The sequence below is a fragment of the Pangasianodon hypophthalmus genome, chromosome 14 (genome assembly GCF_027358585.1).
Source record: "Pangasianodon hypophthalmus isolate fPanHyp1 chromosome 14, fPanHyp1.pri, whole genome shotgun sequence".
Classification (NCBI taxonomy): domain Eukaryota; kingdom Metazoa; phylum Chordata; class Actinopteri; order Siluriformes; family Pangasiidae; genus Pangasianodon; species Pangasianodon hypophthalmus.
Genome location: NC_069723.1, coordinates 14,679,713 through 14,696,299, shown reverse-complemented (window position 1 = coordinate 14,696,299; position 16,587 = coordinate 14,679,713). Strand labels below are relative to the sequence as shown.

General features: G+C 38.5%; 1 protein-coding gene across 1 annotated transcript; it reads left to right on the top strand.

Moving 5' to 3' along the window:
- The first annotated feature begins 2,236 nt into the window (after positions 1-2,236).
- Positions 2,237-16,474, top strand: nars2 (asparaginyl-tRNA synthetase 2, mitochondrial). The gene is made up of 15 exons (XM_026934702.3): positions 2,237-2,290; positions 2,452-2,612; positions 3,095-3,204; positions 3,320-3,440; positions 3,562-3,702; positions 3,803-3,883; positions 7,878-7,981; positions 9,861-9,993; positions 10,303-10,401; positions 10,508-10,545; positions 12,261-12,327; positions 12,436-12,573; positions 13,920-14,017; positions 14,683-14,709; positions 14,807-16,474. Exons 2-15 carry the CDS (start codon positions 2,454-2,456, stop codon positions 14,949-14,951), a joined length of 1,461 nt encoding a protein of 486 aa, XP_026790503.3. The 5' UTR covers positions 2,237-2,290; positions 2,452-2,453; the 3' UTR covers positions 14,952-16,474.
- Positions 16,475-16,587: the final 113 nt, after the last annotated feature.

Genomic DNA, 16,587 nt, shown 5'->3' with positions numbered 1-16,587 from the left:
TGATGCTGTTGAATTCTCAAATATGATTGGTCAGAAGATGTTGATTAATTTGCTATAACAGCAGCTCTGACATTTAAATTTATTAATATGCTATTTAAGTTTATTAATGTGCTTGGTCTACTCCATTCTATAGTAGCCACTCATTTACTCCATACTTACTGTATGGCGGACAAGCTACATAATCTAAAGCTAATGATAAACACGTTAAAAAGTGTTATTAACAAAGCTTTCTGTAAGGAGATGTTTATTTGTTTGTTTGTTTGTTTATGGAAAGCATCTCAGTGCTTTGTAGTGGTGAAAGAACGTATGTTTATAGCTGCTATAGTGTAAGTGATAACAGGAACTATTTTGTCTCTTAGATGTTAAAAATACAATGTAGTGTTAATTCCATCCATCCTTTTTCTGTACCACTTATCCTACACAGGGAACCCTGGAACCTATCCCAGGGGACTCGGGGCACACCCTGAATGGGGTGCCAACCCATCACAGGGCACAATCACACACACAGACACTACAAACAATGTGGAAATGCCAACCAGCCTGTACTGTGGGAGGAAACCCCTGAAGGACAGGGAGAACATGCAAACTCCGTGCACACAGGACAGAGGTGGGATTCAAACTTCCCACCCCGGAGGCGCGAGGCAAACATGCTAACCACTAAGCCACCTTGCCCCTTGTAGTGTGAATGATTATAATTGTAATAATTGGCTTTTAATTGTAATCAATTGCTGTACTTCAGGGCATGCTTTTATTGGAAAATAATACACTAGGTAACAGTGGTAACCCCCCACCACCCTGTTGTTATTTTCTTACACCAGCACACCCCCCAAATGTGCACTTTATTCCTTACTAAACTTTTTGTTGGTGCCAAAATAACTAATCTTCACCATCAATAAACCTCCATATATTTAAACATTTACACGCACCATCCACTTTAATAGGAACACCTGTACACCTGCACATGCATGCTATTTTCCAATCATCTGATCATGAGACAGCAGCACAATGCCTAAAATCCTGTAGATACAGGTCAAGAGCTTCGATTAACGTTCACATTATACATCAGAACAGGAGTATATGTGATCTTGGTAACTGTGGCATGGTTGGTGGTGCCAGATGAGCTGGTTTGAGTGTTTCAGAAACTACTGATGTCCCGGGTTTTTAGCGCACAACAATCTATAGACTTGTTTATACAGAATGGTTCAGAAAGCAGAACAAACAAACAAAAAACCTTCAGTGAGCGGCACTTCTGTGGGCAGAATCACCTTACTGATGAGAGAGCTCAGAGGAGAATGGCCAGACTGGTTCGAGCTGACAGTTCTGTTCATCGCTGTGCATAAGGACATCTGCTATATGATGTACATTTAAATGTATGATGGCAGTGGGCACTGAAACTGGACGGTTAAAGATTGGAAAAATGTTGCCTGGTCTTCAACTGTCTAGTTATGGTGAGTCTGTGTCCACTGTAGTAGTACGCTCTTGGAGCTGTATGCTCCTCTCACCTCTCTCATCAGCCAGATGTTTCCACCCACAGAACTGCTGCTCACTGGAGGTGTATGTGTGTGTGTGTGTGTGTTTTTCTGCACTATTCTGTGTAAAGACTGTTGTGTGTGGAAATCCCAGGAGATCATCAGTTTCTGAAATACTTAAACCAGCCCATCTGGAACCAACAACATGCCATATTCAAAGTCACTGAGCTCACATTTCTTCCCCATTCTGATGTTTAATGTGAACATTAACTGAAGCTGAACATTAACTGTGTTGTGCTGCTGCCACATGATTGGCTGATTGCATTATTGCATGAATGAGCAGAGGTACAGGTGTTCCTATTAAAGTGCCCTCTGTGTGTGTGTGTGTGTGTGTGTATGTGTATGTGTGTGTGGGGGGGTGGGCGATTGTCAGAAAGGCACTATATAAACTAAATATAAACTATAGATAGAGAGTTATATTTTAAGAAGGGGATCATAGTTTAATTTTGATGCAAGTAAAGGTTTACTTTTCTGTTATTTACATAACGAAATGAATAAACTAGAGCTTATACTGTTCGTAAACATTTCTTGTACCATCTCCATTCAATTTGACTTCCAGGCTAGTGAAAGAACATGTGTGTGCAATTAACTACATTTCCCAGCATCTTTAGCTCTCTGTGATTGGCTAATCTAAATCACGTGGCTGCATCCAACCAATAGAATGGCGCCTGACCGGGAAGTTGATTAGACACCCGGAAGTGCGTTTGGAGCAACGTGAATGTCATAACATTCAGGAGAGATTTCAGGAAATTTTTTTGCATGTACAGATTTGAGTTCTGTTGATTGTATTGTTATGAAAAGAGTGATTTTATGTACATCTTTAACTGTTACTGTATACTGTATAAATGAGGTGAATAACAAGAGCCGTGTTTAAAGTGTAAAGAAGAAGCGCAAACTCCGCCCCTGTGCTTCTCTGCTGCAGTGATGGCAGTTACAGTAACTTTACTGGGGAGATCACTGGTCACATCACGGCTCTGTGGTTGTGTCAGTTTGAGTAAACGGCTTTACTGCAGCTCAGCAAAGAGAATTAGGGTACGTGATGCCCTCACCAGCCTGGAAACAGGCTCAACCTTCAGAATCCAGGTATGGTCTGCTGGATGTGTTGATCATGCTGATCAGGCTTGTCAAACTTTTTGCATGAGGGACCCCTTTAACTGTAAAATAATTATCACGGACCCCTTACTGCAGTTTATTTTATGATTAGAATCCAGATATTCAAATATTCAATGTGTGTACAAATGTGTGCAATAGTATTTTATCTTAAAGATGAATCAGAATGAGAAGCAAGCTTTTTATTCCCCAAATTTTGGTCCAGGTTGCCATTATTTATAGATCTAACTGTTACAGAGTTGAGGATTGGGTTAAATGCATTTGATTGTAATCAGTCCAACATGCTAATAACTATACGACCGTAATAATGACTAAGTATTAATAACTTCGATAATGGCGAGCCCTCCAGAGCCCTGTGGATCCCTGAACCCCACTTTGAGAACCACTGATCTTGATTATTGCTAAGTCGATCATTATTCTGATAATAACCTGCCCTGGGTAATGTGATTCCTCAGGGTTGGGTACGCTCTGTCCGATCACAGAAGCACAATCTCTTTCTGCATGTGAGCGATGGAAGTTCTTTGCAACCTCTGCAAGTGGTAGCCAGTTCAGACCTCAACACCAGGTGATGTTTCTACCTCAATATCTCATGAAATATTTTTTGGTGTTGTCTGATCTGTCTAATTACTTTTCCTTAAAGGAAAACTTCGTTAAATGTGTTTGTTTCTTTCCACATTAAGAGACCTCACCTTTGGCTGTGCTGTCGATATTACTGGAAGCTTGGAAAAGAGTCCTAGCAATAAACAGAATGTGGAATTGCAAGCCAGTCGCATTGAAGTGGTTGGAGAATGTAATCCTGTGGTAATTTTTTTTCTTTTTTTTTTTTAAATTTTGAAATACTTAGGATGCATGTAACTTTGGTTATTGAACTAGCAAGACAGCACTTAATGCAGCAAATAACACCTCTCTTTTTATTTCTCAGGACTTTCCATTTAAGATCAAGGGCCACCACTCCTTGGAGTACATCAGACAGTTTCCTCACCTGAGATGCCGAACAAATGCCTTCAGTTCGTTGCTCAGAATACGCAGCCAAGCCACTGCTGCCATTCATTCTTATTTCAGGGTAAGCTTTCATTTGTCTCATCACTGTAATGCATTTCATAACATTGGCATTTCATCTTATGTCTATACTGAAAGTATCTGATAAGTGCAAATCATTGCAGGATAACAACTTTTTGCAAATTCACACCCCAGTGATTACATCAAATGACTGTGAAGGAGCAGGAGAACTCTTTCAGGTGGAAGTAAGTCTCATAATGCGTTTGATGCAAGTTGATGTTTGGTGTTTATTTCCTTCATTTATCAATTATTAATTGCATATCTCTCCACTCCACAGTGTCTACAACAAAGCTTAAGTCATTAGACCTGCAAATAGCCTTACATATGCAGGAGAAAAAACATGAACAAACATTTAGAAGGGAGTGGATGTTATAACTTTAGGTTCTGTGAACAGTATGACTTATCAACAGCTTCACAACAAATTGTGAACGCAATTAAATAATGCAGAGAAATTGTACAGGTAATTGGCTGATAATTGACAGGTGATGCCCAGCAGTGAAATGTCAATCCTTTAAAAATAAAAGGAGAAAAAAAAAAAAACGGGACACACCAGGAAGGAGTAATAATGGCACAAAGGAGAAAATGACTCAATATGGTTTAGTTAATGATGTTCAAACTATGGCAAGAAAGTTTTCCGGTTTGAATCCCAGGTGCCGCAATCTCATAAAGTCCAATAATCTCCCGATCTCCTTATCTCTTCCCTCTTTGAAATGCTAATTATCTTTATTATAAAGGCTATTAATTCATCATGCTTTGGAGAGGAATGTTGAATCAGTTGCTGTAATGAAGGAATGATGGAAACATTAAACATTAGATGTTCATGTTGTGCACTGGTGCTAAGCAAATTTTTGGGCAAAAAAAAAAAAAACACTATATTACCAAAAGTATTCGGTCACCCATCCAAATGATCAGAATCAGGTGTCCTAATCACTTGGCCTGGCCACAGGTGTATAAAATCAAGCACTTAGGCATGCAGACTGTTTTTACAAACATTTGTGAAAGAATGGGCCACTCTCAGGAGCTCAGTGAATTCCAGCGTGGAACTGTCATAGGATGCCACCTGTGCAACAAATCCAGTCGTGAAATTTCCTCACTCCTAAATATTCCACAGTCAACTGTCAGCTTTATCATAACAAAATGGAAGAGTTTGGGAACAACAGCAACTCAGCCACGAAGTGGTAGGCCACGTAAACTGACGGAGAGGGGTCAGCGGATGCTGAAGCGCATAGTGCAAAGAGGTCATCGACTTTCTTCACAGTCAATTGCTACAGAGCTCCAAACTTCATGTGATTTTCAGATTAGCCCAAGTACAGTACGCAGAGAGCTTCATGGAATGGGTTTCCATGGCCGAGCAGCTGCATCCAAGCCACACATCACCAAGTGCAATGCAAAGCGTCGGATGCAGTGGTGTAAAGCACGCCGCCACTGGACTCTAGAGCAGTGGAGACGCGTTCTCTGGAGTGATGAATCACGCTTTTCCATTTGGCAATCTGATGGACGAGTCTGGGTTTGGAGGTTGCCAGGAGAACGGTACATTTCGGACTGCATTGTGCCGAGTGTGAAATTTGGTGGAGGAGGAATTATGGTGTGGTGTTGTTTTTCAGGAGTTGGGCTTGGCCCCTTAGTTCCAGTGAAAGGAACTTTGAATGCTTCAGGATACCAAAACATTTTGGACAATTCCATGCTCCCAACCTTGTGGGAACAGTTTGGAGCGGGCCCCTTCCTCTTCCAACATGACTGTGCACCAGTGCACAAAGCAAGGTCCATAAAGACATGGATGACAGAGTCTGGTGTGGATGAACTTGACTGACCTGCACAGAGTCCTGACCTGAACCCGATAGAACACCTTTGGGATGAATTAGAGCAGAGACTGAGAGCCAGGCCTTCTCGACCAACATCAGTGTGTGACCTCACCAATGCGCTTTTGGAAGAATGGTCAAAAATTCCTATAAACACACTCCTCAACCTTGTGGACAGCCTTCCCAGAAGAGTTGAAGCTCTAATAGCTGCAAAAGGTGGACCGACATCATATTGAACCCTATGGGTTAGGAATGGGATGGCACTTAAGTTCATATGTGAGTCAAGGCAGGTGACCGAATACTTTTGGTAATATAGTGTATATTAGTAGTGGTAGCTCAGATTGGACTTCTGATCGGAAGGTCATAAGTTCAAATGCCAGCACCACCAAGCTTCCACTGCTGGGCCCTTGAGCAAGGCCCTCAACTGCTCAGTTGTATAAATAAGATCAATGAAAGTCACTTTGGATAATTGCATCTGCCAAATGCTGTGACTGTAAATATGTTTCTACCAGAAATGTACAGGCTAGGAGTTGCATGACTTCAAATTTTTACTAGTTGACCAGTAGTTTAAAATAAAGTAGTTGGCTAGTCGTCTTTTCCATAGTTAAAGCAAAAAACTTTTCAGGACATTGCTATTTTTAGGCTGTTTTCTTTGTGCAGCAAAGAACGCACCAAACTGCACTTCCGGTAACAGCCACACACACGCTACAAATTACATTTCCAGCTGCAGTGCTACACCGTTAATGATGAAAATAAATGAACTGGTGCATTAAATGTCAGCAGCGGCTCATGACCATAAATTTCGATGGGGCAGGACGACATTAATAACAACATAGCCTCAAACAAAATTAACCCGAGAGGCTATCACACTTGACTTATGCTACAGGCTGCTACCTAGTGAATTTTTAGAGTATCCCAGTAAAGGGGTCGACAACAAAAGTCGACAACAGCTCATTTTGAATGGTTGTAAGTGTACCTTTATTAACTCTGTTTGAGGTAGTATCATTAATCAGGATTTACAGCTTTCAGCAAAATTTACAGGCCAAAAATCACAAATCACACAAAAGAACTGAAACTAGCCCAAAAAATTCAGGAATTGGAAAAGGGAGACATTTTTCTTCCTTTTCTCATTCTTTGTGTGGACAAACAAGTATGTCACACATATTTTTGTTGTAAGAACATTATCCACTCATTAATCCTCCTCTCTCTTGCTCAGTCTTTGCAATGTATCTTGCAATAATAATGGGACTGTACATGTTAGAAACATGGCCTGCACTTACATTTTAACTTTTTTTTTTTTTGGTGGAAATTCATTCGAATTAATTCTAATTATTTGCTGGAAAACAAGATCGTGGTGGCTGCAGAATAGTTTAAAACAGGCCAATCTGGCAACTCTGTGATTAACTGTTTAACTGTGTCTGTTGCTCCTTCCCAGTGAAACAGAGCGAGCATGAAGCAGAGCACTTGCTGCCCCTGTGGGCCTTTAATACTGCTGTTGCAGTTCTTATTTTTGACCACTAGGTAGTAGTGCAGTAATAACTAATTGGGATCTAAGTGGGACAGTGAGCTATGAGTAACAAACTCCTCTGTGAACTGAATGATTATATAATCTGCTGTTTACTCGCTTGTGTGAATGCAGAGCAGCCGGCATAACAAAATGCTACAAGCAGAAAGATTTGTAAAATCTTCATTTATTTACACAGCAGTATTCAAACATGTAGCAAAAAGTACTTAAAAACAAAGATTGTCACAGAAATTAAATGACAATGTAAAGGTAGCAATCAAGTAGAAATATTTTAATTCTTTACTGTAATTATTACAGGAAGCCTGAAACACCATATTTTTCTCTGCGCAATGTTTTGGTTTCTACAACCACTAAAATGCACACAGTCCCATCTTGGCCCAATTTATGTAACCATGTGTTTAATAAAGTAATAAATTAAATTTGATATTTGTGGCATAGTTGGAAAGTGTGTGTAAGCAGAACCAGTTTTGCTGATTTGAATTTAAACCGATGCAAGACAGAATCTGGGCATTTGATCAAAAGAAGAAAGCAAGATGATCTGTCTGTCTGAAGATCATCTGAAGGTCATGGTAAATAACAGAGAAATCTGATCAGCTCTCAGCTTCTATATGAATTAAAGCCCTGGATGGCTTTTTCTTTTGCTCCATCTGTCCAACAAAACAATGAACCTGTCCTTCTTGATGAATGGTCCAATTTCCTTCAAGAAACGATTCAAAATGTGAAGGGCTGCCTTAAAGGCCTAAGGTTGCTATGAGGACAAAATACAGCCCATTTACTGGTAGATATATTTGTTCCTTATACAAGCTATAACTTTAGCGTTCCCATACTCATTGTTGAATTTTTCTCTCCTGAAAGCCTGCAGGTAACGAATGGAACTCGGATAAAGAAAATCCCCATTTTTTCTCCGTGCCTGCATACCTAACTGTCTCAGGACAGCTGCATCTGGAAGTGATGGCAGGGTAAGAAATATTAGACCTTAAACTTTCCTTTATTTTGTGGAAACTTTGTTTCACCCAGAGAAGGAGACTTTTATAATATAATTGATGGTTCATGGTTGTGTGATAAAAGCTGTTATTTATATGTGTGTATATATATATATATATATATATATATATATATATATATATATATATATATATATATATATATATATATATATATATATACACACACACACACATACACACATACAGATGTGGACAAATATGTTGATACCATTAAAGCGCATTGAAACAATGCTTCATTCCTCCTGAAAAGTGGTGAAATTAAAAGCAATTATCTCATGTACACCTGCATGCCTTTGGTATGTCATAGAGTAAAGCAAAGAAAGTGTGAAAAGAGATCATTTTTTGCTTATTCCATGAAGATATTCTAAAATGGCCTGGAAAGATTTGTTGGTACCCCTAGAAAAGACTATAAATATTCAGATTATAGTCATATTTCAAGCTGTTTTCTTTAATTAGTATCACACATGCCTTCAATCTTGTAATCAGTCATTCAGCCTATTTAAATGGAGAAAAGTAGTAACTCTGCTGTTTGGTATCATCGTGTGTACCACATTGAACATGGACCAGAGAAAGCAAAGGAGACTGTTGTCTGAAAGAAAACTATAGATAAGCATGTTAAAGGTATAGACTATATAAGACCATCTACAAGCAGCTTGATGTTCCTGTGGCTACAGTTACAAATATTATTAAGAAGTGTAAGGTCCGTGGGACTGTAGCCAGTCTCCCTGGGCGTGGCTGCAAGAGGAAAATCATCCCCAGATTGAACAGAAGGATAGTGCAAAAGGTAGACAAAGAGCCAAGGAAAACTTCCAAAGAGATACAAGCTAAACTCCAAGGTCAAGGTACATCAGTGTCTGATCACGCCATCCGTCACTTTTTGAGCGACAATGGGCTCAATGTTGACAGAAAAACATGAAAAAGCCAGACTGGAATTTTATTTTGACAAGCCACAATGCTTCTGGGAGAATGTCCTCTGGACAGATGAGACAAAACTGGAGCTTTTTGGCAAGTCACATCAGCTCTTGAATCTGTGCAGGGCACAATGAAATTTCAAGACTGTCAAGGCATTCTGGAGTGAAACTTTCTGCCCAGTGTCAGAAAGCTCTGTCTCAGTCACAGGTCATGGGTCCTCCAACAGGATAAAGACCCAAAACCCACAACTAAAAGCATCCAAGAATGGCTAAGAACAAAACAATGGACTATTCTGAAGTGGCCTTCTATGAGCCCTGATCTGAATCCTATCGAACATCTATGGAATCTATGGAGCTGAAACATGCAGTCTGGAGAAGGCACACTTTAAAGCTGAGACAGCTGGAGCAGGTTGCTCAGGAAGAGTGGCACAAACTATCTGCTGTAAAATATTAGGTTAAGGGTCCCATCATATTTGTCCACGTCTGGTCTGTGTGTATATATATATATATATATATAATGTGTGTGTGCGCATGTGTGCGTGTGTATATATATATTGATTGCGGCTCTTATGCTAATGTGACCTGAGCAAAATTTGACACCCCTGGTTTAGACTAAGTAGATATGAATATATAAGTAAAGTTTATTTTATACCTGGAAATGTGCTATATAAATCCAGCAATTACACAGACATTTTATGCAAAAACAACATTTTATTATCTTAATTGTCAGTTATTCTGACACAATAACATTCCGTGAGAAAGTTTTTAAGTCACTCAAGATGAAAAAATGTCTTTATACTGGATGTTTTATTAAAAAATGTGAATGGATGTTGAGCTATGTTTATTAACAAGGCATGAGTGGTTTAAAATGTTTCCTGTCTTCCTCGTTTTTGTTCACTTTACTCTGTTGCCTTATGTAGGGCTTTTCCTGCTGTTTACACATTTGGCCCAACATTTCGAGCAGAGAATTCCCAGACCAGGAGACACTTGGCTGAGTTTTACATGGTGGAGGCAGAAATAGCTTTCACTGAGTCACTGAAAGACCTCATGAAGGTCAGCTACTGAGTCTTACTGACCTACTGAATAAACTACACCATTACACAACATGGCTGAATGTCTGTAACACTAGTTAGCATCTTATTTAGCAGGGCTTTTATTTGCAGTTTTTGCATTTGGGTTACAGTGTTCTTCTGCTACTGCTTTTATGGGGTCTAAGTGATTGTTTTCCTTACATTTCCTTACATGAGTTTCCTGCAAATGCAGAATGATCATGTGTAATTTGAGTTTGTCATTATCCAGCTTAAACATACAGTCCTGTGTAGTATATGTGTTGTGTGTTTAAATATTACTTCTGTTTCTCAGATTATGGAGGGTCTGTTCAAGACAACCACAGAGAATCTGCTCTCTCACTGTGCAGAGGATATGGAATTATTTCACAAATACGTCTCGCCAGGATATATGGTTAGATTTAAGACTAATTCATTCCACCCATGTACATATTTTGAAATATGAGCTCAACAAAGCCACCATGATATTCGTGTGCCAGAAACGTTTGTCTTGTTTTCAGGAGCAAGTGGACCTCATGATGAAAAGAAACTTTAATGTGTATGTATACTCTTTTCTAGTCATATTTGAAGTCATTTTTGGTGTTATGAGCTAATATTGACACTCAGAAAGCCATGACCAATTTTTTTGTATTGAAGTTTGTATTGAGTTTGTATTGAAGCAGAGTTTCCAGAATTCTCCTACAACTAAATTCCAGACATCACCAAAATGAAAAAGCTTTATAATTTGAATCTACTGCATAAAGCAGGAAGAAAGCACTTCAATGTGCAAATATGCTGTGGTTGCCTCAGAGGCCTATAAGATTATTCATGGGTCCGTAAGCAGAACTAACAGCTGTAGATGCTTACTTCAGTATAGTAACACATAGTATGTCATTGTGTATCCTTTCTAGTCAGGGTCACTAGGGGTATGATGTATAAACATTGCTTATGCTTAAAAATGAGCTCTAAAAATGTGATCGCCATTTTCCCATGCAATCCCTTATCAGGATTTATAAAATAAAAAAAAATTAAAAAAAAGAACTGTGTGCATCATCACACAGACTCTTGAGCGTGTGCAAGGACGTAGATAGTGGGGGTGCTGAGTGTGCTGCAGTGAGAGGCTGATGAGGGAACAACTGTTTATAACTGCTATAATTCTTTGTAATATAACAACATGTTTTTAATGTGTTTATTATTAACCTTAGATTCTGTGGAGCGGCCATCTTACAGGTCCCTGTGAATGAGCTGTTATTGGAACAATAACCCTATCATTAATATAAACCTATCATTTATATTACAGTCATAAATACTCTGATCCGTGCTGTTACTATTACAGAACTGTGCCGTGGTATTAATATTGTAAACAACACACAGTCTCTGTTAAAAGCCACATGTATGCTGTTTAAAATTGTAAAATGCCTTCCTGCATCCTTGAGTGAGTGCGCATGATTTTTGGCCATTTCAGTTGAAAAGTAATGAACAGAAACACTTCAGATCTGTGATTTTAATTGAATTCCCCACAATTGAGGCTAAAGTAAGTTTTAAGGTGTATATGTCATTTCACAGTTCAATCAGTTTTACTGCATTCGTCTACTGGGTGTAATTCAGCTGGAGGTGCCCTGTTTTGATGGTTCAGTTTCTGTTCTAAACAATTTCACAAGTTTGCTATGGGACTGAAGCTTGGTTATTTTTCAGGCTAGTCATAGTGTCTCAGTCATGCTGGCTGAACAAGTCACACACAGATTTGGCCCTGTGTACCCTATAGTCATCATCCTGGAACGTGGGAGTGTAAATGTTGTGTTTAGATTGGACAAAAGGCAACTGATGATCTGCTTTTACACTAAGTTATATTCATTCAGGTGTGCAACCAATTGGCATTGCACAATAAAGAGCTGCTATAGGTGGGTGCGACTCTAGTGTTTGGCTAGGGAACATTTATGAAAAGACTCAAGCACCCAATTAACTCACATGCGGGTACAGTACACTGTTTTGGAGCATAGTACTGCCAATAGCAGGCAGAAGAAGGAGCATGTTTTTAAGGAATACAAGGATTTTTCGCCTTTATTCATGACTAAATTACAAGCTGTTTTTGATTCCAGGGAGTTATCTTCCTGGATTTAACTTTGATTTAACTTTGGACAGATGTATATGTATTTTATTAATGTATGCCATATATGAGATGGTGTTAAAACTATCAGTTCACAAAAATGATTACAGTGTTATTTTTCATTGAAAATGTAATTAATCTTCAAAAATTTGCATTGTGTTTTGTAGCATTTCCTATACAGAAGCGATTGACATTCTAAAGCACAGTTCAGAGCAATTTGCCTTCAAACCAGAGGCAAGTAAATTTACACCAACTCATAAACCTGTATGCTTATATTTTCCCAGTATTCCTGATGTGATATAGGGCATATTTGTTTCCCTCTTTCTCTCACCTCACCAATAGTGGGGCTGTGATCTTCAAACAGAGCATGAGAAGTACATAGTGCAGCATTGTGGGAACGTCCCAGTCTTTGTGACGGATTATCCGTATGAGCTAAAACCTTTCTACGCCAGAGACAATCAAGACCAGCCTCAGCACACAGTAAGAATAACCACAGAGCTTGTGTATTCATGTTGGGCAACATAAGTAGAGCACGAGTAGACTCTGATTAAAGTCTCAAGAATGCACACACACACACACACACACAATCTCTCACACAGTTTTTACAGGAGTTTTTTTTAATCATAGAAAGCATAACATGCAGTTAATTTTGACAGAACCAAAAGAAGATTGTTTTAAGACCAGAGACTGATCATAACATTTCCAGAAATGTCTCAGTTCCAGCTGTCTTGAGTTCAGTGATATTTGTATCTGGCATAGTTTCACTGATTGGACTGATGTAAATCTCATTCTTGGCATTCGCTGTAATGCAGGATTGGCCATAGTGAAACGTACAGTCAGAGCCAGAATTATAAGAATTATATCTTCTGGATTTTCATTTTAAATCTTCTGGTATGTCCTGATGCCATGTATCTTAACAAGGTTCCTAGGGCCTTTGGAGAAAAAACAGCCCAACAACACATCCTCCACTATACCATAACAGTGGGAATTAGGTTCTTTTCTGTACACCAGTCCTTCCTTTTATGCAAATCTTTATCTTATCTGACCAAGAACCTGGTTCCAGTCAAAGACTCTAGCACTCCTGGCACTGACGTTTGAGGTTATATAAAAGAAAAGGTTTTCTTCCGGCACCTTCCAAATAGTTTGTTGACCTGGAGGTGGCATCTAATTGTAGATTTGGAGACTTGCTGCTATCTTCTGTAAATCTCACATCATAATCCTTGGAGAGGTGTTTGACTCTCGTACCATCTTGCTGACTATGCTGTGATTGCTCCCAAACACTCAGGCGAACTTAAAAAGTTCAATAAAAATGGGAACTCGCTTCAGTAACATTTTGTACCTAAGAATTTCTAGGAGTGCCAATATTCTGACATGTGGTTTTGTTAAATAAATCTATATTTCATTATATTTTCATCAATATTTTCATTCTTGATAAAGTTAATAAATTTACTTTAATTAAGTGTTAGATTTCTGTCATATTTTTATTGTAAGATTAAGCTAATTATCTACAAAGCATTTTTACATAGCCTTTTTTTCTTCCCAACCCATCTTTACCATCTATGCCAATAATTCTGGAGCTGACTGTATATTGCCTTTGTGATGCATCACAAACATAATAAATAAATTTGTATATTAAAAGTGCTCTTCGTCCTATAAAATGATCTGATTCCATTCCAGTGGTAATGGAGGCTATGCACTGAATGATCCCCCTCAGACTCTCAGAACAGATCTTTATTTATTTTTCCCCTCACAGTGTGTGATCCTCTTCATTTTGTTTGACATCACTTTTTCATTTACTGAATTGCTGATGATTTTGTTTTTGCCAGGCAGCTGCAGTGGACCTCTTGGTGCCCGGTGTGGGGGAGCTGTGTGGTGGTTCTCTCAGAGAGGAAAGACTAGAGCTTCTAAGGACTCGGCTAGCACAGTAAGAGAAGTGTATTCTCACTGTAGTACCACTGCTTACAGCTTGAAACAGATTGTACTTAGTGTGTTTAACTTGATGTTCATCGGATCAACTCCATAATTATTGGCGCCCTTAATGAAATTGAGCACAAGTGAACTGATAAAACACATGTAATTGGGGATATTTTGCAAATGTCCTGTAAAACACTGCTTTCAAAAAGATTGCCAACCCCACAATTACTATTTGACGAAGCATCACGTACAGATTTATGTCTGACAAGGTTGGAGACACTCATTCTGGATGTTGGGACTTTTTAAACTCTGTCATAGTCTGTTTATTCAACTATTTTTGTATTGGTTTGGATGTTTAAGGTCAGACTTTTATGGCCCTGATTGTGCTCTTAGTGGTATTAACCTGGAATTGGTCCAAGATAAACCATAGAGTTTATGAGGCATTTTTTTTAAAGCTGGACATTTGTGTTTATTTAAAATGCAGTTTAGGGGTGGCAGTAATTTTGTAACATTTGTTTTTGAGAAAGATACAATACACTCAGAGGTAAGTAATTTGAGTGGACAATTTGACCTGTGTAATATTTTTAACTAATCCCTCCTAGCTCTTCATTGTTTGCCATTTTCTTATCTATGTGTGAGTTATTACAGTGTAATCTTTATTCCTTGTTTCTTTAGGGCTGGATTGGAAGACACATATGCATGGTAGGGTCATGATTATTTTCAAATCACATTTTAGAGCTCAGTGGTTCCCAGCTGAATAAAAGGTATATCCACTCACTCTGTCTCCTCCTTTTTACAGGTATCTTCAGCTGAGAGAGTTCGGGTCAGTGCCTCATGGTGGTTTTGGGATGGGCTTCGAGAGGTACCTGCAGTGTGTTTTAGGAATCGACAACATCAAGGACACTATTCCGTTCGCAAGGTTTTCACACTCCTGTGTTCTATGAAGCAGTCTGGTATAATATTATAATAAACTGATGGAAAGGACGTGGCATTGTTCCGTATGTTTTAGCAGCGTGACTGCATTTGCAGAACGGTAGTGGCAAATCACTCCTTAATGCACAGAAACAGATGGCAAGAGACAGTAAATTATTCCAGATTACATTAAGATTTGTGGTCCTTTATTTTAATGAGAACTACTTGACAAATGCTTCCTCCATACCATAAATACCTTCTGCTGTAAAATGAATTCTGTCATGAAAAATAGAAAGTAGAAAACATGGGAAAGTGAGTGAGTTAAGATCTTGAACCCAGAGCCTCTTTCGTAACTCAGCAGTGTGCAATTGACATGCAAAGCACTTGCAAATGTGTACAGATCATCTCGCTTTGCCAAGCTTGAGCCGCAATGATTTGTAAGTGCTGTAGCTAAAAGGCTTTTTGACAGTTCATTTGACTTGGGAGTCAAGCCCATACTTTTTCTGTTTAGTTTTGAACATATTTATTGTAGTTACATTTTAATGTATTGATTCTTTCTTGCTGCTATTTTAGTGCAGGCTTTTTTGTAATGGTATTGGATTTATAAGAGGGCATATCAGTTTTATTAAAGGAAAGAGTGTAACAACATGACAAAATTCATTCGCAGCATTCTGTTTATTTTGTGATCAGAAATTACTTAGCATAGTATAGTCAGTTTCAGTTCAAGTATTTTTTTTAAATACTAAACTATAATAGCATATAGTATATGAAAAATCCAGATTAACTTCAATTTGTGATGATTATTTACACTTACAGTGTACTAAGTATATAGTCTGTATATAGCTGATTTACACTTGATGACCACTAGATGGCAGCTCTTTCTAATCAACAGCTGTGTTTACTGTTGATTTAGAGACTGTTTATTAGTATTTACTAATAAATATTCATTGGCCATTTTTTTTAAAGGTAAACTTACCAAATAGGTGCATTTTATAGGTACATTTACTGTCTGTAGTCCATCTGTTGTTTAAACCCATCCCTCTTAGCACATATTATTCTGTTTTTTTTTTTGTTTTTTTTTTTTTTGTTTTGTTTTGTTTTTAAATTAAAACCACTGTGTATTCTTACTGTCCACTTAATTAGACACACCTACGCTGTTAGTCCAGTGCCTAACATACATCCCAAGACTGTTCAGTTTCAGTGCTATGTCTAGGAGGCTCCACTACCCAAATGATGGCCTATGGTCTTGTGCTGGTCCCTTTCCATTAATGGAGAGTGTAGAAGGGGCTGACACAATGTGCATAGCCACAGATGTACGCCAGAGTACTGGATACTCTGTATACCTACAAAGTACGCCAAAGTACTGGATGGCTAGTGAATGTATTTCCCTTGATTTTGTAAAAATATATGTGCTATAAATTGCGGCCTACTCTTTTAATAGTACTAATTTCTTTGGCGTTGTGACAATACCATGTTATTCATTCTGAAATGGCATGTTTTGTTTAAAATGTTCAATTTTATAGTAGCCTATGAATAAATATTTTGTGACAATGTTCCAGAAGTTTCGACCTGCTGAAAAGTTCAGCTTGGTCTCACAGCTACCAGCCGCAAAACACGTGCTGAGCTGGTCAAACTGGTATACCATCTTTGTTCGCTGGTGAGTTGTTC